Below are 22,007 nucleotides of genomic sequence, written 5' to 3' on the forward strand. Positions count from 1 at the left end.
GAGCCAATGCGGAGGAGAGCCTGTTGATTGACAGACGTGAAGGCCAATCGCTATCCGCCACTTGACCAATGAGCGTGGAGGAGGCGGGGCCTGTGGGAGCGTCGTCACTCAGGACGAAGGTGCAAACATGTCGTACGTGACAGAAGACAAGCGTGCAGGTAAAACATCTTTACAACTTCTTTTCAAAAGATATTCTTACATTCTTGTCTGCGGAAGGACGGAAAACCTCCTTCAAGTCCGTGAAAAGTGACAATGAAGTTGTAGGCTGACTGTTTACGTGTGAACGCTGTCAATGGTCACGCCTTTTTTTTATTTTTCAAAAAGTAGCATAAAGATACGAAGTAGGTTTTTTTTCCTAATCTTAATTATTATTTGTTCTTCTTTCCTCATTAAGCCAAACGTGTCGCCATGGACAACACAACCACCACAGACAGCACGGGTAAGCTTTTCGTAAAAAAAAAAGTTTAAAACCGACTACAATTCCTATTATAAGCAGAAGATAAAGACGTCGAAAGTGAAACAAAAATCTTTTTGTAATGATTAACTCTACGAGGCCTGTGTATGCTGTTTAAATACCTGATGATTCAGTGCAAAGTACACTCTAAAACAGGGGTGTCAAACATACAGTCCGTGGGCCAGATCAGGCCCGCCAACCGGTTTCATCCGGTCCGCATTATGAGTTTGATCTAAAAATTAGTTGACATTTTTGAATGAAAGAAACCGCTGTTCTAAATGTGTCCGCTAGATGTCGCAATAGCAATTATTTGTATTTTGCAGATGATGCCCCATATGTAAAACAAATAATTAACCACTTGTTAGTACATCAGTCGAGGAAAATAAGCAAACTACATAAAAACATCCTGTAATTAGATTTTGATATAATTTTTGAATCGTGATGAGATTGAAAAATAACACAAATGTGTTGACTGATGAACATTATCAAATAATTTATTCAGAAAGTACAAATAACAACAAATAAAGACAATACTATAAACCCATCCATCCATCCATCCATCATCTTCCGCTTATCCGAGGTCGGGTCGCGGGGGCAACAGCCTAAGCAGGGAAACCCAGACTTCCCTCTCCCTAGCCACTTCGTCTAGCTCTTCCCGGGGGATCCCGAGGCGTTCCCAGGCCAGCCGGGAGACATAGTCTTCCCAACGTGTCCTGGGTCTTCCCCGTGGCCTCCTACCGGTAGGACGTGCCCTAAACACCTCCCTAGGGAGGCGTTCGGGTGGCATCCTGACCAGATGCCCGAACCACCTCATCTGGCTCCTCTCCATGTGAAGGAGCAGCGGCTTTACTTTGAGTTCCTCCCGGATGGCAGAGCTTCTCACCCTATCTCTAAGGGAGAGACCCAAACTCATTTGGGCCGCTTGTACCCGTGATCTTATCCTTTCGGTCATGACCCAAAGCTCATGACCATAGGTGAGGGTGGGAACGTAGATCAACCGGTAAATTGAGAGCTTTGCCTTCCGGCTCAGCTCCTTCTTTACCACAACAGATCGATACAACGTCCGCATTACTGAAGACGCCGCACCGATCCGCCTGTCGATCTCACCATCCACTCTTCCCTCACTCGTGAACAAGACTCCTAGGTACTTGAACTCCTCCACTTGGGGCAGGGTCTCCTCCCCAACCCGGAGATGGCATTCCACCCTTTTCCGGGCGAGAATCATGGACTCGGACTTGGAGGTGCTGATTCTCATTCCGGTTGCTTCACACTCGGCTGCGAACCGATCCAGTGAGAGCTGAAGATCCCGGTCAGATGAAGCCATCAGGACCACATCATCTGCAAAAAGCAGAGACCTAATCCTGCGGTCACCAAACCGGAACCCCTCAACGCCTTGACTGCGCCTAGAAATTCTGTCCATAAAAGTTCTGAACAGAATGGGTGACAAAGGACAGCCTTGGCGGAGTCCAACCCTCACTGGAAATGTGTTCGACTTACTGCCGACAATGTGGACCAAGCTCTGGCACTGATCATACAGGGAGCGGACCGCCACAATAAGACAGTCCGATACCCCATACTCTCTGAGCACTTCTATTAACCGCAACATGTAAATGAAAAAAACAAAACAACAACATTATGATTTGTACATTTTCAGAATGTGCTTGTTCTATTTCTAAAGAAAGAAAACAATCTGAAGTTGTCTTTATTTTTAAGTTATCGTGCCGTGATTTTACCAGTCCGGCCCTCTTGGGAGTAGATTTTTCTCCGTGTGGCCCCCGGTCTAAACTTGAGTTTGACACCCCTGCTCTAAATGCTCGCGGTTCACCTGCAAGTCTGCTAAAATTGTAAATTAACTATTTATGTTTATTACTACGGGTGTGGGAAAAAAATCGATTCGAATTTGAATTGCAATTCTCACAATTGCAATTCAGTATTCTTCTTCCTCCAAACACGACGAGTTGAGTTTATACCAAAAAGTTCTATTTTGGTTTCATCTGACCACATGACATTCTCCCAATCCTCTGCTGTATCATCCATGTATCCATTTTGGTATAAACTCAACTGGTGGTGTTTGGAGGAAGAAGAATACTGAGTTGCATCCCAAGAACACCAAACCTACTGTGAAGCATGGGGGTGGAAACATCATGCTTTGGGGTTGTTTTTCTGCTAAGGGGACAGGACGATTGATCCGTGTTAAGGAAAGAATGAATGGGGCCATGTATCGTGAGATTTGGAGCCAAAACCTCCTTCCATCAGTGAGAGCTTTGAATGGTTGACCAAATACTTATTTTCGAAAATGACAGACCTCTGTCATCATTTGAAGTGGGAGAACTTGCACAATCGCTGGCTGACTAAATACTTTTTTGCCCTACTATACACAATTTACTGAATTAAATTACTTTCTTTACACTATGTTACAAGTACATTTGTTTTCAATCTATTCAAGCATATATTTTTAAATATTGTCATTACCTTACTGTACTGATGGGCTGGGAGGAATCACATGGTTCTTCTGCTGCCTTTTTATATCTTAAGATGACCAAACAGGGACCTTTTTATTTTTATAAAGGGCTCGTCTGTTGTGTCAATTTTTAAGCCATGATGGAGGTATTAAAATGGTTTTCATGTCATATAAATTAAAAAGTTGGTAACATTTGTAATCATTTTGGGGGTGTTGTCGTTTAATATCAGGACAATATACTTTTTTAGGTTGATTGGCAACACTAAATGGTCCCTAGTGTGTGAATGTGAGTGTGAATGTTGTCTGTCTATCTGTGTTGGCCCTGTGATGAGTTGGCGACTTGTCCAGGGTGTACGCCGCCTTCCGCCCGATTGTAGCTGAGATAGCAACAGCGCCCCCCGCAACCCCAAAGGGAATAAGCGGTAGAAAATGGATGGATGGGATACTTTTAAAAAAAAAAAACCAGCTTCTTTTGTAAAAAAAAAAAGCTGGGTGAGGTGTCATCTTTCTCCACCATCTATTGAAGGCCGCCATGACTCTAAGCTGGCCCAACAATGCCTGCTTGTGACCGCCGTGCTTATTGTGCACCTGTAGTTGGCGTCTGACAACCCCCCCCGCTTGTGCAATGTTGTCATGTGTTCATTCTCGTCATGTCACGTCTTTCAGCGACGTCCAGCCTGAATCTGACGGAGACAGACGCCTTCACAAGGTAGACCTCCCCGATCAATATGTCCACCTTTTGGTTGTCATTGAGCGATGTTCGATGTTCCCAAAGCGAGGCACTTCTGGACCCCCGCCAGGAGTACAAGATGGATTACAAGCGTCGAGGCCTGGCGCTCATCTTCAACCAAGAGCGCTTCTTCTGGCGTCTGGGCTTGAACGACCGACACGGAACCATCACGGACCGTTACAATTTAGAGATCAGGTACCCTAAATCTCTCCTTTTTCCTAGCTTCCTGCGATGCATCACGCTGTATTTTGGTCTCTTCCAGGCTGAAGGCGCTAAACTTCGAGGTGAAGGTTTACGAAAACTACAAAAATGAGGAAGTCTTGGAGAAAATCCATGAGGGTAATCACTTCTCACTTCTAAACATAAAATACACTTTTGGTTCATTCAAGAACTTTGATGTATGTGTTTTTGTAAAATTTACAGTATACTTTTTACCATATTTCCTTGAATTGCTGCAGGTCATATAGTATGCACCTGCCTTGAATTACTGCTGGGTCAAACTCGCTTTGCAAAATAATTAGCGCATGCTTAGTATTACCGCCTGGTCAAACTCGTGACGTCACGAGTGACACTTCCCCTGTCATCATTTTCAAAATGGAGGAGACTGATTTCAATACCGGTAATTTGAAATCGCATAAAGGGAAGAAGATTAAGAGCTATTCAGTAGGATTTAAGGTCCAAGCTTACATCACACTCAAATTTTTACTGCATGCCTTTGGTAAGTGCCAGAGTGAGAAAAGGTTTTAAAATAATTAGCGCATGCTTACTTTTACCGCATGCCTTTGGTAAGCGCAGGAGTGAGAAGAGGTTTTAAATTAATTAGCGCCCCGGCGGCAGTTCAAGGAAATATGGTATATGTAAAACATTGAAACAATTACGGCTTCAATAAAGCGAACGTTTAATTTTTCGTGAATAACATTTTTTCTTAATCATATCTGGCAAGTTCTTTTAAGAACCTATTGTTTGTGTTTCGGTATAAGTTTTGTAAATATCAAAAGACAACTAGGACTACATGTTTTGTTGAGTAACAATGTGGCTGATAACAAGTTTGGTGAAAATCAAAAGACAATTGAGAGTATACCGTATTTTTTGGATTATAAGGCGCATTTAAGATCATTTCATTTTCTCAAAACTCGACAGTGCGCCTTATGACCCGGTGCGCCTAATGTACGCAATCATTTCGGTTGTGCCTATCGACCTCAAAGCTATTTTATTTGGTACATGGTGAAATTATAATTCTGACCAGTAGATGGCAGTCACACATAAGAGATACATGTAGACTGCAATATGACTCAAGTAAACAACACCAACATTTTATATGTTCCATTGAAAATATAGAACATTACACAAAGTCTATCAAAATGTTTAAGTATGACTTTGATGAACCATTAAGCCGCACCACTTGATGGATTGTACTGTGCTTCAACATACGAGTATTTTTATGGTGTGTGTATAAGGTAAGACTTGTTACCTGGCGTATTGTTTCGCAATATTATGTAAAAGCAACTTTTCTTACCTTCTGGTACCTGCTGATGTGTATTTGGGATCTGCATAAGTCCTGAAAATTTGCGCGCTTCCGCTTTTGTAGTCTGTGGAGACACCATAGTCGATAAGCTTCTTCTTTTTCTCTATCTTCTTATTGTGGGACTTTCATCCTCCGCTGTTGCCATTTCTAATATACAGTAGTGTATAGTTCTTATATCTGTCAGTAAACTCGCCCTGAAAGCGCTAAAACATACCGGTGTAGTGAGTTTATATTATTCACCCAAGGAACTTTAGTTATTAGAGCGTTCCATTTGGACGGTTTTTGACGGGACACATTACAGCGTTGATGTTGCACTAGTGAGCCACTGATGAGAAGATGCTGCTCCGTTATTGATTCAAATCAAGTCTGAATGTCATTGAAACAGTTAGCTCCATCTTTTGACACTTCTTCCACTCCCGTCCTTGCACGCTACACCGCTGCAACAAAGATGACGGGGAGAAGACGCTGCCGAAGGATAGCCATGTACCGTGTATTACCAAATGGTAGCCAGGGTGTTTATTTCACAAAATCGATTTTGGAGACAGGCTTTTAAAAGAAGCAGGCGGTTATTTGCACAAGGCTTTTATTTATTTTTTCACCGGCCTTCACCAGGCCATTATTTGGTTACAATGGTATCTTCTCGACGGGAGCGTCCTTCTGTGCAAAAGTTGTTCTCCTCCTTTAGGGTGAAGTTGTTCCGACGCAGGAATCGATTAAGCCAGCCCGGTGTCTCTCGTGTCACTCGCGGTGGCACACAACTCCTTGGCCTTAATGCGGATCATTTTGCGGGACACACGGTGGTTTAGTCCACGAACGTGATGTATCCACTGACACAAATTAGCATCAAGCGCGTTGCATACTTTCCTCCTACCTCCACCAGATAAGCAAGCCCGTTTTTTCATCGATTGCCGACTGAGATAGTAGTTATCCCTTTTTTTGTTTCCATTCTCGTACACGTTTTGGGTCAATGTTAAACTGCCTGGCTGCTGCCAAACCATAATTCTGCTCCACACACTTCACAACCGCTAGCTTGAACTTTAAGTCAAACTTTCTGTTCTTCCCCCTTAAAGTATTCCCGACCATCAGCTGTGGTGTTCCGGTGTCCTGTTCATTCAACTCACTGCTACTGTTGCTCGCCATGTTGAAACCATTCCTCGTGGGTTTGTTGTAGTCATTGAGTGTCTGTTACGATATATGCGGTGACCGATCGCAATACGTTGATTACCCAGAATCCCCACGTAACGGCACAGATTTCGTTAAGCCTTTGATTGTCATGTAACTCTCTGGACTTCACGCGTCTGCTGTTACTGTAACTACCGTAATTACTGCACTTTTGCTTTTCCTTTTAGCTTATAAATTGGGCTTAATGAAATCAATATGATTTTAATCTAAATTATGCAAATAACACCCCATGGGCGGCTATTTGGACATAGGCGGTTATTAGGAAGAGGCGGTTAATTCACAAGCTGGGGTCAGACCACAGGCGGCTATAATGACATGGGCGGTTATTTGCCAAAGGGCGTTTATTTGGTAATATACGGTAAATAAGACCGCCCAAAAAACGGTGCATCCTGAAGAGACTGTCAGAAAGCGGCTTGAAGATGATCTGTAAAACATCATCTATGCAACATTTTGACCAAATAACCACCATTACATGTTATGTAGACCACAAGGAAGTGTTTTACATTTAGAAAAAATAAAATCTTATGACCCCTTTTAATGCCCCCTGTAATGCTTTTGTATGAAAATAGACCTCACTAGACCCGCTCATCGGGAATGTGCCTTCACATCTGGGAAGTGAAAACCATTTCATGTGACTATCTCTTGAAGCTCATGGAGAGAATGCCAAGAGTGTGCAAAACGGTAATCAGAGCAAAGGGTGGTTATTTTAATGAAACTAGAATATAAAACATGTTTTCAGTTATTTCACCTTTTTTGGTTAAGTACATAACTCCACATGTGTTCATTCATAGTTTTGATGCCTTCAGTGACAATCTACAATGTAAATAGTCATGAAAATAAAGAAAACGAATTGAATGAGAAGGTGTTCAAACTTTTGGCCTGTACTGTACTTTTTTTAGTTAACCATCGTCGCCAATTGCAAGTCTTCTAGAACCTCACGTACCTATTGTTTGAGTTTTAGTAAACATCCAAGACAACTTTGAGAGGACATCTCGTTCCTAAACATTGTAGCCGATTACAAGGTATCGATGAAGCTAATGTAAATGTTTTTAACAAACATCAAAAGACAATTTGAAGTACAGATTTTTTTCAATTACCTTTGTTGACAATGACTAGTCTTCGAGGAACCTAATATACCTCTTGGTTGTGTTTTTATGTTGGTTTCCTGGCTGTCTATGAATGGCTGCCAAAATAAATATTCAGTGGCTTTAACAAAATATCTCCACTTGACTCACCGTCGTGTTTGACAAATAAAATCCGATTCTCCCCCAGCTGCCGAGGCCGACCATTCAGACGCGGACTGCTTTGTGCTCATCTTCTTGAGCCACGGCGAGGACGAGCACGTCTACACGCACGACGGCAAGATCAGCATCCAGCACATCACGTCGCTCTTCAAAGGAGACAAGTGCAAAAGTCTAGTCGGGAAACCCAAGATCTTCGTGTTGCAGGTGCGCTTGCCCCACAGCGCTTTAACTTCATCTGTTAGCGCTCTTAGTTGAAATACGTCTCTTTCTCTTTCCGCCAGGCGTGCCGTGGAGACAAGCACGATGAACCCTGTGACGAGGTGGACAGCGAGATCAAGACAAACGAGGTGACGGTGGACGCCTGTGCCGTCCACACTCTCCCGGCTGGGGCCGACTTCATTATGTGCTACTCTGTGGCAGAAGGTGAGCTGACCACTCCATGACACTCAATCATGTTCCGTTTTGGGAATACCTGACCTACCAAGTCTAGAAGTCCCTCCAGCAGACCTGCAATTTGCCTTTGAAAGACGTGATCATCCTTTTTTTTGGGCCGATACCGGCACTGATATGATACTGATAACAGATATGATTGCCGGGCGCGGCCACCGCTGCTGCTCACTGCTCCTCTCACCTCACAGGGGGTGATAAAGCGTGATGGGTCAAATGCAGAGAATAATTTCACCACACCTAGTGGGTGTGTGACAATCATGGATACTTTAACTCAGGGGTGCCCACACTTTTTCTGCAGGCGAGCTACTTTTCAATTGACCAACTCGAGGGGATCTACCTCATTTATATATATCATTTATATTTATTTATTTATGAAAGAGACATTTTTGTAACCCTAACCCTAACCCTAACCCAGTTAAATGTGTTTAATGATAATACAAGCATGTGTAACACATATAGATGTCTTTCTTTCACGAAGACAAGAATATAAGTTGGTGTATTACCTGATTCTGATGACTTGCATTGATTGGAATCAGACAGTAATGATGATAACGCCCACATTTTCAATTGGAGGAGAAAAAAAGTTGTCCTTTCTGTACAATACCACATGAAAGTGGTTGGTTTTTGGCATCTAATTCATCCAGCTTCCATACACTTTACAAGAAAAACATTGGCGGCAAATTCCGTAGCTTGCTTGATTGACATTCACGGCACCCGAGGGTCTTGTGAGATGACGCTGGCTGCTGCCACTTCATTATTATGAAAAAATGACAGAGAGGAAGGCGAGAAACACTTTTTATTTCAAGAGACTTTCGCGCTGTCCCTTCCGTCAAAACTCTAAAGGCCGACTGCACATTTCCTATCTTCACAATAAAAGCCCTGCTTCATGCTGCCTGTGCTAACAAAATAAGAGTCTCGGAAATAAAAAGTGTTTCTCGCCTTCCTCTCGGTCATATTTTCATAATAATGATCTTGCAGCAGCCAGCGTCATCTCACAAGACCCTCCGGTACCGTGAGTGTCATTTAAGTGACGTCTTGGTGAAGATTGATGATCACTCATTTTTAGGTCTATTTTTTTTAAAAGCCTGGCTGGAGATCGACTGACACACCCCCCGCGGTCGACTGGTAGCTCGCGATCGACGTAATGGGCACCCCTGCTTTAACTTAATTCATTGCAAAAAAAGTTAGTTAAACATGAATAGTACACCTCAGTAAAGAGCTGGGCAAGGCTTTAAGTACCATATTTTTCGGACCATAGGGTAGACCAGATTATAAGGCGCACTGCCGATGAGCGGGTCTTGTCAGGTCTATTTTCATACAAAAGGTGCACCGGATTATAAGGGGTATAAAAGGAGTTATATTATTTTTTTTTTTTTCTAAATGTAAAACACTTCCTTGTGGTCTACATGACATGTAATGGTGGTTCTTTGGTTAAAATGTTGCATGGATGATGTTTTACAGATTATCAGCTGCTTTCTGACAGTCGCTTCATTATGCGCCGTTTTGTGGGTGGTCTTATTTGCGTGTTCCACCTTTGACATCGTCTTTTCTCCGTCATCTTTGTTGCAGCGGTGTAGCGTGCAAGGACGGGAGTGGAAGAAGTGTCAAAAGATGGAGCTAGCTGTTTTAATGACATTCAGACTTTATTTCAATCAATCGCGGAGCAGCATTTCCTCATCCGTGGCTCACTAGTGCAACAACAACGCATGAAATGTGTCTTGTGAAAAACTGTCAGACCGGAAATGTCTAATAACTCAAATTCCTTGGGAGAATAACGTAAGCTCACTACGCCGGTATGTTCTAGCGTTTTAATGATGAGTTGTTGGTTGAAGTTCATATTAACATGAATACAATTTTAATATGATACATCACATATTTTAATTTCTCTTTAACAAAATGTCCAAAAAGGAGGTGGAAGAAGCAAAGCTCATTTAATACGACTCCTTTTCCACTTCATAGCAGTTACTAACACATCCATCCAGCCATTTTTCTACCGCTTGTCCCTTTTAGTAGGTTAAATTCCTGTTCTCAATGTATAACATGATTTACATCAATGATTTTTTAATGGCATGATTGATATGACATTTGTGATTTCTAAATTGTGCAAACATTTGAATAAACTGGGATCCTTCAGGTAGCTTATAGGTGAGACATATTCAAGCTGGCTGACAATTTGTTTTTGGATGTTACAGAAACGACTTATTTACGTATTATTTAAAGGCCTACTGAAAGCCACTACTAGCAACCACGCAGTCTGATAGTTTATATATCAATGATGAAATATTAACATTGCAACACATGACAATACGTCCTTTTTAGTTTACTAAATTGCAATTTTAAATTTCGCGCGAAGTATCCTGTTGAAAACGTTGGTATGACGACGCGTTCGCGTGACGTCTCGGATTGTAGCGGACATTTTTTTCCAGCCGGATCCCAGCTATAAGTAGTCTGCTAAAATCACATAATTACACAGTATTCTGGACATCTGTGTTGCTGAATCTTTTGCAATTTTTTCAATGAATAATGGAGATGTCAAATAAGAAAAATGTAGGTTGGAAGCGGTATATTGCAGCTGCCTTTAGCAACACAAACACAGCCGTTGTTTCCTTGTTTACATTTCCGAAGGTGAAGCTTTACCATTGAACGGAGCGGTCAAGCGAACATATTTCCCGACCATATGTCAACCGGCAGGTTTCGGTGAGAAAATTGTGGTAATAAGTCGGCTCTTACCGTAGACATGAGCGAAACTTGCGTCGTTCCTCGTGTAAAAAGAGGCAGCTGCGACTCTCTTCCCTCCTCTGTGGCTTCCCTTGGAGACACTGGCGGTCACCACACCCGTGGCCACACCCCTCCGACTTTCAGGTACGACAGTATAATCTCACTACAACACTAGTAACACAATAAGCAGATAAGGGATTTTCCAGATACATCCTAGTAAATGGGTCTAATAACATCTGAATCGCTTCCACTGCCCTGTCTTTTTTTTTCTTTTTTAGTTTTTCACTTACTATCCTCATCCACAAATCTTTCATCCTTGCTTAAATTAATGGGGAAATCGTCGCTTTCTCGGTCCGAATCTCTCTCGCTGCTGGTGGCCATGATTGTAAACAATGTGAGGAGCTCCACAACCCGTGATGTCACGCGCACATCGTCTGCTACTTCCGGTACAGGCAAGGCTTTTTTATTAGCGACCAAAAGTTGCGGACTTTATGGTGGATGTTCTCTACTAAATCCTTTCAGCAAAAATATGGCAATATTGCGAAATGATGAAGTATGACACATAGAATGGAGCTGCTATCCCCGTTTAAATAAGAACATCTCATTTCAGTAGGCCTTTAAGTCTCCTATTTGTCATTTTACACAGAGAGTAGTTTTTTGGCAGTGATATATTTTTTCATGTCCATCTATCTCTGGAGCATCATTTGATTGAATCTCGGAACATGAAAACTTGCAGCACTCCCACGCTGTGAGTGTTGCGATCGCTGCAGTACCAGAAACACACAAAACGGGAGGAAGATTCCAGGAAAGAAGGACAAAAACTTCCAGGAAAAAAAATGGAAGCTCTTGTAAGCAAATGAGATGTGCTGCCAGCAATCAGCACTCCAATTATTGATTGATTGAAAGTCTTAGTAGATTACACAGTTCAGTACATATTCAGTACAATTGACCACTAAATGGTAACACTCGAATAAGTTTTTCAACTTGTTTAAGTCGGGGTCCACTTAATCAATTCATGGGAAAGGAGAGAAAAGGGGGAGGGCGGGGTACTTTGTACTTGTCACAATTTTTTTGATACTAAATAGTGCTATCATATGTGTATATATTGTATCTGCTGATGTATTTCTGTTGTAGTTGTAGAAGAAGAAAAAAATGGTCCAGTACCGATAAAAGGCTGATCGATTTATGTCAAAATGCCAAATATTGGCGCCAATAATCGGTCAATCCTTACCCTTGATGTCTTCTGTGTCCCCTATCCAGGCTACTACTCCCACCGGGAAACTGTAAACGGCTCGTGGTACATCCAGGATCTCTGCGAGATCATTAAGAGGTACGGCGAGTCTCTGGAATTCACGGAACTCCTGACGCTGGTCAACCGCAAAGTGTCAATGAGGACCGTTTTGAACAGTAAGGACAGGGAGGCCATCGGGAAGAAGCAGGTACCGTGCTTCGCTTCCATGCTCACCAAGAAGCTGTACTTCCACCCCAAAAAGTAACCCGCCTACACATTTTTGTGGAAACTTGGAACGCCATACGGCTGACCAGTCCATTAGTTGACATGACAATGATGTTGGAATAATTATGGGTAATTCAAAGAAAAAAATCGGTTTCCAATGTGACGTAGCGTCGGGTCCAGTATTTACGCTGCAGGGTAGTCAATTATTGCGCACCACAATATAGGACCCAATAAGTGGTGACCTCCCCTCTTCAGCAACTCCGCCCAATGGTCACGATGCTACCGCTCGTTTTGATATAAAATTCCTTATGAATGGGTCGTGTCAGACATACTGTAAATGCTCTGCTTTTAGCCGCGGAGTTCATCGAAACCCCAAATTAAAAACAAAATCATTTCATTTGAATAAAAAAATGGAAAGAGAAAGGCACGTTAGCATCGATTAGCTAGCAGTCATGCTCTGCGCAAATATGTCTGATTAGCACATAAGTCAATAACATCAACAAAATTCACCTTTGTGATTTTGTTGACTTTATCGTTGGAAATGCATCTACATCAACATGTCTACGAGAAAAAGGGAATTCATGTTTTTTTTGTGTATGTTGTGTCTACGCTCAAATGTTCATTCCAAAACCAACTGAAACTGAGACCAGTTTAGAAAGTACCTCAGGGAGTTTTGTTTTTTTCCCCAACTTTGTACTTGTGTGGATGTAATATAACATCGTCACACGTTCTATGACTCAGGAAGAACAGAGCCACCCTGAGCCTGACTTGTCACAGACAAAAAAAAAAGATAGAAAACCGTCTGTGGAAGTTCACAGTAGGACATCTGCCTTACTTAAAGGAGCCATATGTAATAATGTGGCCAGAAATGATAATGCATTTAAGGTCAAAATTCTGTAGTCCCCTCCCTCTCTCCCTGACTTAAGGTTGCCAGATACGCAGCCGAATCCAGATCTATCAACTGGGCTACTTTAAAGAACTTCAAACTTCCACTGCCTCTTACTAGGTGTTGCGGTTCTGGGACCATAATAGATAGATAGTACTTTATTGATTCCTTCAGGAGAGTTCCTTCAGATTCAAAATAAGTGAATAGACAAGCGTTTTGTCAGTAGCATATCTCTAACCAACACATTACACACAGAAATTAGGCCATTTTCAGGAAGAAGAACGTCATTCCTGCGCACAACATCACAACAAATTGCAATCATATGGTTATTGTCAGTACTATCAAAGACTAAAACTAACTACACCCAACGACAGCAATGGTTATACTGGTGAAAATAAGTAGAGCATGCTTAGCAGCCTAATGTATGCCCAAAAATAAAGAGGAGACATTTTACCAAGGTATGCCTATAAGCTACACGAATGAGGAATTATTTTATCATGGGATTTGTCTTTATACCTTTCACATTGCCATGATGACAGCCGTGCTAATGTTGGAACCCATTTCTTCAGCGTACCAGCATATTGACAACGAAATAGGAACTGAGACTACCCATATGCACAGGTTTTATTTGAAAATATATTTTGACCTGTCAGTTCAATTACACCGCGACATAAAGGGTAATGGCCATATATTTCCTCCATTAGCCTGTATGCCGACGTGTCATTGACTAGGCTGGCATGCCAAACAATACACTAGGAGCTAAGCACCATCACACTTAGCATTTGTTGCACGAACATAAGAGACTGTATTGGACAATATAGTTTACATACGAAATGTCCATTTCCATTTATTTCAATTAATAAGAAAACATAAATGCCTGACTTACCTATCTAAGAGGAAATTAGCAAGTTTGGCAACAGATTAAAAAAATCTTCTCCATCTTTCCAAAGCATCCCCGATACAAATCCTCGTTTTGTTCCTGGCTTTGTCATGAATAAGTTGAGAATCGTAACAACGCCTTTTAGATTTACTAAGGTCTGACATGTTTAGTAACTTTACCAGTGGCAGTAGCTCGACGAAGGTGGCGATGCGTAACTGGCAACGATGATATAATACACTTAAGGACTTTGTAATTGGTCAAACGGCAGAGGGCGGGATATCAAATTGAAAATAATAAGATTTCGAGGCTGTGAATCTAATTTTGAAATCAGCATCTCCCGGCTAAACTACTGTTAAAAGTCATAGAGGTATTAAAAGAGAAAATAACATGATTTATTAATGCCTTTTGACATACCAGGGCCAATTAATGATGACATGAAATTATTACATATGACTCCTTTTTAATATTACTTGTGGAGTACCACAAAAATCCGTCCTTGGACCTATACGGTTTCCCATGTACGTCAATGATATTACAATGTTTTCTAAACTGATAAAGTGTATTATTTGGGGACGACACAACCTCATTTTATTCAGGACCAAATATCACTAATGGGTGGAAAATAAATGTGTCAAAATTAAAAGTAAATACATTGTCTTTGAATACTAGTAAAACTAAATTTGATTATTTGTAGTTGAACACAAGAGATCGAGTTTTTGGGTGTTACGATTGACGCAAATTTGTCATGGAAATTACATATAAATGATAAAAAGGTTAAAACATCAAAATTTATTATTCTTTTACACAAAGTGAAGGAATTGCTGAATCAAAAAGCATTGAATATTTTGTGTAACTCACTGATTGTTCCATATCTAACATCCTGTGTAGAAGTACGGGGTAACTTATTTAAACCCAATCTTTCTTTTGCATAAGAGAGCTGTAAGAATCAGTACTGGAAATACAGGGAACCCCACAAATCCAATGTACGAAAAGTTATTGAAATTTAATGAACTAGTAGAGTATAATATCCTAAACATCCTGAATAAATAAAACACATGCAACAATTCTACATTCAAAACACATTTTTAAAAAGAGAAAGTAATTTTAATCTAAAAGAAACTGTAGTTTTAAGAAGTATTTCACTCAAAGGTGTTAGTTTATGGAACACACAAAGTAAAAATCATGACGATAAAAAGATATGACTGAGTCAAATTATGTTGACATTATTGGTTTAATTGAAAAAATGGCCAATATTGAAAGTCAATTAGTGTATTTGTGAAAATAGGCTCATTAAATACGTTTTTAACTTTTCATTCATGATTTACTTGAATTGTATGTTGATTTTTGTATTATCCTTCCTTTGTTTGATTTTTTTTATCAATGAACTGAACTGAACTGGTCGCTTCAGCGCGATATAATCTGTTTCAGATTTAACACAACAGGACAGAAGGCAATTCAGCAAAATGACTTTTATTCCAATAGTCCACTTTTTTGTCCCCCTCCCCCACAAAATGTTTCCAATTAAAAAGGCATCATTATGAAAATAAACAAAGGGTGTGTTTTTGCTCTGGTGTGTAAACGTTGGTGATGATGATGTCACGGCTTCAGCTGGATCTGTTCGATTGGCAGTTGAAGTTGGGTCGGATTACGTAAGCGTTTTAAATCGTCCTCCACCTGCAACACAGTCACATGACTCTTATGTCTAGTGTATATATTACAGACCAGGGATGTAATAGTATAATGTATATTCTTTTCCCGAAGTCTATGTCGATTCTCATTAAAAAACGCAGAGTGGGCGTGGCTTGTAGAGAAGAACTTTATCAAATTGTCCTGTGAGGCGGTTATGACTAAGCCCTATAAACTCTGCCTAGCAACAAGTGGCCACATAAATGTGTGATGCCTGCAGGAAATGCAATTTATTGCTGGCTTGCTAAATGCAATGGTTAACTACGTATATTGCTTTCGGAAGTTGCAATTCAATTTAAAAATGAAAAAACAACCTCAAATCTGTTCGATTTCTGGCACAACTTTTGCCACAAGAAATCTGTTAAAAAACTGTTGCCATCTTTACAGGCAATTTTTCAGTAACATTTTAGCATTCTTTACAGCCATAAATGTGTCTAAAGAAGTCAACTAGTAATGTTCAGACGTACAAAACACATGTGAAAGTGAAAAGAAGCAAACTGCAACTAAAAGCAAAATGCCAACATTGTTTTTTTAGTGACTTTAGAGCACAGCATATATATATATATATATATATATATATATATATACACACACATATATATGTATATGTGTGTGTGTATATATATATATATATACATTCTAATATATATACACATTGTGTATATATATGTATTTGTGTGTGGGAAAAATCACAAGACAACTTCATCTCTACAGAACTGTTTCATGAGGGGTTCCCTCAATCGTCAGGAGATTTTCAGAAAATCTGACGATTGAGGGAACCCCTCATGAAACAGTTCTGTAGAGATGAAGTCGTCTTGTGATTTTTCCCACACACATATTTTGCGCTCTACCACGGTATCGAGCACTATTCTCTGGATAATCTAATTAAGACATACATATATATATATATATATATATATATATATATACATGTTTTAAAATAATGATATTGTGTAGGCTAATGGGCGGTTAAACATCTCCCTGCTTATGTGCACTGTTAACATTTAGCTCCAAGGGCACTATTAAAATGCCACTGCATGTCAACGCAAACGAGGACCCAACAAACAAACCTGAGCCAGCTGGTCTTTAAGTTTGTTGTACTTCCCCACGTTGAACTTCTTGTTGCCGGCCCCCTTGTAGAAGTAGTGGAGGAATTGTCTGTCTTCAGCGTCTGCATAAACATAATCCTGGAAAAGAAGTGAAAAGATTGAGCAGAAAATTCAAAAGGGAGAGCGAGATAAAGAGGAGGTTATTTCTCTCGCCTGCTTGGTGAGGACGAAGTAGGCGAAGGCTCCCATGCTGGTGGCGTAGGTGACGAAGTAAGTGACGGGCTCCATGACGTCCCATGAGTACACCCACCAGGTGAGCCAGGCCAGAGCCCCTCCTTGCACCGACAACAGGGCCAAACCCACCCAAATGGTCTGGGATGTTTGCAATGTGGCTTTTCGGGACAGCTGAGCCTTCAACTGCAAAAGTAGCGTGTTAGTTAAGAGAGAATATGCAGCATACTTGGACTCTGGTGCACCTCCTCCAAAGGGGACAACTCCTGTTTGAGGCTGTCCAGTCTCTCCAGCAGTTGGCGCTCTTTCAGCATGTGGTGTTCAGGCAAGTGGAGGGCCGTGTGCAGAAGTTGCACCACGTGCTTCATGTCGTCCAGCTGCAGGGCATGCTCGCTGGACTTGTTCACTGCAACATTGCCAAAAAGTGTTTTTGTTTCAGCAAGTCAGTTTTTTTTCGACACTCAACTCACAATGGAATCCATCATTTTTTCTAAATGTACGCTCCCATTTGTTAAGTCCTTGTTTGACGTAATTGTCCCACAACCTGACAAGTAGCTTGCTAACTCACAATCCCTTGGAGAAACCTATAACTTTTTTTACAAATTCATTATCTTTTCAGCGCTTGAGTCACATCTAAATCCTTCCCCTGCCCTGCAATAATTAATGATGCAGTCTTGTTTATTTTGTACTAATGTCTGATATCATACTTGATGAACCAAGAAGTAGATAACTTGCCTATCAACCAGCCGGGAAACAAATAATAGTGTATTTGTTTTAGAGTTTTTCTTTTTGCCGCTCGAATCACAATAGAATAATTCCAGATTGAAAAATGGTGCAGTAAAACTTTTCACATCATTCTTTACAAACTAACAAAGTAGCAGGCTAGCAAGCCAACAAACCAGAAAACAGCAATCCAGGACTTTTTAACTTTACTTTCAGGAAAAGCTGTTTTCTTTTCGGCGCTCGAGTCACAATAGAATTATTCACCTGCCCCAGATTTAGAAGATGGTAGTCTCTAAACGTCCTACATTAGGGATCACCAACATTTTTGAAACCAAGAGCTACTTTGTGGGTACTGATTAATGCGAAGGGCTACCAGTTTAATACACACTTAAATAAATTGCCAGAAATAACCAATTTGCTCAATTTACCTTTAATAAATAAATCTATATATAGAAAAAAATGGGTCATTCCATCGTACATTTTTTTTCCTGCGGAAGGTTTTTTGTAGCAAATAAATGATGAAAAAAACACTTAATTGAACGGTTTAAAAGAGGAGAAAACACGAAAAAATGAAGATTAAATTTTGTAACATAGTTTATCTTCAATTTTGACTCTTTACAATTCAAAATTCAGCCGAAAAAAAGAAGAGAAAAACTAGCTAATTCGAATTTTTTTTGAAAAAATTACAAAAATAATTTATGGAACATCATTAGTCATTGTTCCTGATTAAAATTTATTTTAGAATTTTGATGACATGTTTTAAATAGGTTAAAATCCAATCTGCACTTTGTTAGAATATATAACAAATTGGACCAAGCTATATTTCTAACAAAGACAAATCATTATTGCTTCTAGATTTTCCAGAACAAAAATTTTAAAAGGAATTCAAAAGACTTTGAAATAAGATTTAAATTTGATTCTACAGATTTTCTAGATTTGCCAGAATAATTTTTGGGAATTTTAATCATAATAAGTTTGAAGAAATATTTGACAAATATTCTTCGTCAAAAAAACAGAAGCCAAAATGAAGAATTTAAATGTATTTATTATTCTTTACAATACAAAAATAAATTCACTTGAACATGAGGTGGCGACTTGTCCAGGGTGTACCCCGCCTTCCGCCCGATTGTAGCTGAGATAGGCGCCAGCGCCCCCCGCGACCCCGAAAGGGAATAAGCGGTAGAAAATGGATGGATGGATGGCATTGATTTAAATTATCAGGAAAGAAGAGGAAGCAATTAATCAGTATATGTAATTAAAAATCCCAAAATCATTTTTAAGGTTGTATTTTTCATCTAAAATTGTCTTTCTGAAAGTTATAAGAAGCGAAGTAAAAAAATAAATGAATTTATTTAAACAAGAGAAGACCAAGTCTTTAAAAAATTTTTGGGATTTTCAAATTCTATTTGAGTTTTGTCTCTTTTAGAATTAAAAATGCTGAGCAAAGCGAGACCAGCAAAAAAAAAAAAAAAAGTAGCCTGAAAAAACCCCAGCAATCCCCAACTTTTGAACTTAACTTTCAGGAGAGTCATTTTCTTTTCGGCACTCGTGTCACAAAATAATTATTCACTTTGTCCCACAATCAAACTGGCACTTTCACATCCGTTTATTAGTCATGTCTGATGTCATTTTCTGGCAAATACTGCACTCCACTATAACACATTTCTTTCTTTCTTTTCGGCGCTCTAGTCACAATGTAAGCCGGGATTTTTTAAAAAAAACTTTACTTTCCATGTGTTTTACGAATGTCTGACCTTATGCTCCATGAACTGGATCAGAGCCTGCAAACTGAAAATGTTTTTGTTTTTTTAAGTGTCAGTAATTTATTTTCTTTTTGGCACTTGAGTCACAATGCAACCGCTATTTAATTAATACAATTTACAATTATAATATAATTGTAATAATTATAGGACAATAATTTACAATTATAATATAATTGTAATAATTATAGGACAATAATAATTTCAACTAAAACTGAAAAAATAGCATTCATACAATTTTTTAATTTACCATTATATATGACTATATAAAAGCCTCATAATGTCTTTTTTTTAACATTGCATTTTTGTTACTTACTTATCCCATCTATACTTGGTTTACTTAATAAATATCATGTTATTAAATTCACACTTTAGTCATGTCTCTCAATCCTGTAACCCTAACATGTTGCCCCCTCTGAAAAGGTCACAAGGTCCACAGGAAGTTGCATCATTCCGATTGTCTGCCCGCCAAAAGTAAGTCCACTCATTCATGTTTCTGTTCAGAGTATCTGAAGGTTTCAGCAAGTCAAATTGAAGACTTTTTAAGACCTTTTTAATGCCACCTTGAATGAAATTTAAGACTGAAAAAAATAATAAAATATAAGCGATGGTTGGGGATCCCACTGTACTACAACCTCAATGACAATCAGTCAAGTTTACTTTTTGTATGTTTATTAATAAACAAACTGATAATCACCACTCTGCCAAACAGCTTATTAAAAATCTTGAGGGATCCAAAAACTTTGACATCCAAAACGAACAAACCAACACCAGTAAAAACATAATAACCGAGGTGAGGGTAAAAATAAATTACATTTGGTCAATAATAGTGCAAAACAGTATTATAACATCAACAACAAAACACTGAACACACACTCAAATGAGCCTCAGTTGAGCTTCAGCTGGCTGTTCTCATTCACCAGTTCTGCCTCTTAGTTTTTCTTTGTATCTCTTGGAGAGATACAAAGAAAAAATGAGTGAGCCGAAATCACTCACTTTTACTCAAAGACGTGCCCTGAAAAAAAAAAAAAACTGGCCCGACAATTTAAGACCATTTTAGGAATTTCTAATAAATATAATACTTTTTAAAGCCTTAATTTTAGATACATGAATTGAAGACTACCCTGCTGTATATTCCATTATATTTCAACTTGGAGTCCTGTCACCTAAACTATTTTGTTATGTTATTTTTAAAATCTATTGGTTTATTCACTGCAATGTGTTTAATGTCAACATGCTATTAGCATAAATACCATGTGAGTATACAGCGATTGTGCAAATTCTCCCACTTCAAATGATGACAGAGGTCTGTCATTTTCATCATAGGTACACTTCAACTGTGAGAGACAGAATGGGAAAAAAAATCCAGGAATTCACATTGTAGGAATTTTAAAGAATTTATTTGTAAATGATGGTGGAAAATAAGTATTTGGTCAACCATTCAAAGCTCTCACTGATGGAAGGAGGTTTTGGCTCCAAATCTCAGGATACATGGCCCCATTCATTCTTTCCTTAACACGGATCAATCGTCCTGTCCCCTTAGCAGAAAAACAGCCCCAAAGCATGATGTTTCCACCCCCATGCTTCACAGTAGGTATGGTGTTCTTGGGATGCAACTCAGTATTCTTCTTCCTCCAAACACCACCAGTTGAGTTTATACCAAAAAGTTCTATTTTGGTTTCATCTGACCACATGACATTCTCCCAATCCTCTGCTGTATCATCCATGTATCCATTTTGGTATAAACTCAACTGGTGGTGTTTGGAGGAAGAAGAATACTGAGTTGCATCCCAAGAACACCATACCTACTGTGAAGCATGGGGGTGGAAACATCATGCTTTGGGGCTGTTTTTCTGCTAAGGGGACAGGACGATTGATCCGTGTTAAGGAAAGAATGAATGGGGCCATGTATCGTGAGATTTTGAGCGAAAACATCCTTCCATCAGTGAGAGCTTTGAATGCTTGACCAAATACTTATTTTCCACCGTAATTTTTTTTTCCACATTCTGTCTCTCACAGTTGAAGTGTACCTATGAGGAAAATGACAGACCTCTGACATCATTTGAAGTGGGAGAACTTGCACAATCGATGGCTGACTAAATACTTTTTTGACCCAATGTATGTCACCTATTTCTTAATTCAATGCAAAAACACTCAGTGCTGTTTCAAATAAGTCATCTTCGGCTTAGGAACCGGGTCAAAAATGAGATGGGCCGATACACGTTTTGAGGAGTTCAATGTTTGTTTTCATCAGATTTAGAGTTGGAAAAAAGGAGTCAAGAATGGAGAGCGTTCCAACATGCAAATTGCAGCGATTCAGTGGAGTGTAAAGGCATTTTCACGACAAGTAAAACTGGTTCCACTGCTTCCTTTGTAATCTGACGACTGTTGCAAAAGCGAATAGTAGAATACCTTTGTCAGGAGAGCGCACGTTGTAAACCGTGTTGTTGATGAGCAGCTGGAAGTCCTTGTCTACCAGCAGGCTATCTATCAGCGTGTTCCAGGCCACACGTTCACCAGCTGTTGCAAAGAAGTAACACAATTAAGAATCCTAAAGACACCATTTTCAGTG

The 22,007-nt window shown here is 39.7% G+C and overlaps 2 protein-coding genes across 2 annotated transcripts in view; one reads left to right on the forward strand and one right to left on the reverse strand.

The window, feature by feature from the left end:
• Window positions 1–15,538, forward strand: LOC133538636 (caspase-6-like). The gene is made up of 8 exons (XM_061880304.1): window positions 1–158; window positions 395–439; window positions 3,582–3,624; window positions 3,691–3,840; window positions 3,908–3,984; window positions 7,625–7,800; window positions 7,878–8,019; window positions 12,025–15,538. Exons 1-8 carry the CDS (start codon window positions 128–130, stop codon window positions 12,258–12,260), a joined length of 900 nt encoding a protein of 299 aa, XP_061736288.1. The 5' UTR covers window positions 1–127; the 3' UTR covers window positions 12,261–15,538.
• LOC133538635 (calcium uniporter protein, mitochondrial-like) overlaps window positions 15,441–22,007 on the reverse strand; it is a 28,773-nt gene continuing 22,206 nt past the window's right edge. Inside the window, exons 4-8 of the mRNA XM_061880303.1 lie at window positions 21,848–21,955; window positions 17,198–17,358; window positions 16,935–17,138; window positions 16,743–16,859; window positions 15,441–15,660 (exon numbers count right to left, since the gene is read on the reverse strand). Of these exons, the coding sequence (XP_061736287.1) occupies window positions 15,583–15,660; window positions 16,743–16,859; window positions 16,935–17,138; window positions 17,198–17,358; window positions 21,848–21,955 (668 nt within the window). The 3' untranslated portion in view covers window positions 15,441–15,582. The remainder of the gene's footprint in view (window positions 15,661–16,742; window positions 16,860–16,934; window positions 17,139–17,197; window positions 17,359–21,847; window positions 21,956–22,007) is intronic.

Source organism: Nerophis ophidion, linkage group LG20, assembly GCF_033978795.1.
Source record: "Nerophis ophidion isolate RoL-2023_Sa linkage group LG20, RoL_Noph_v1.0, whole genome shotgun sequence".
NCBI lineage: Eukaryota > Metazoa > Chordata > Actinopteri > Syngnathiformes > Syngnathidae > Nerophis > Nerophis ophidion.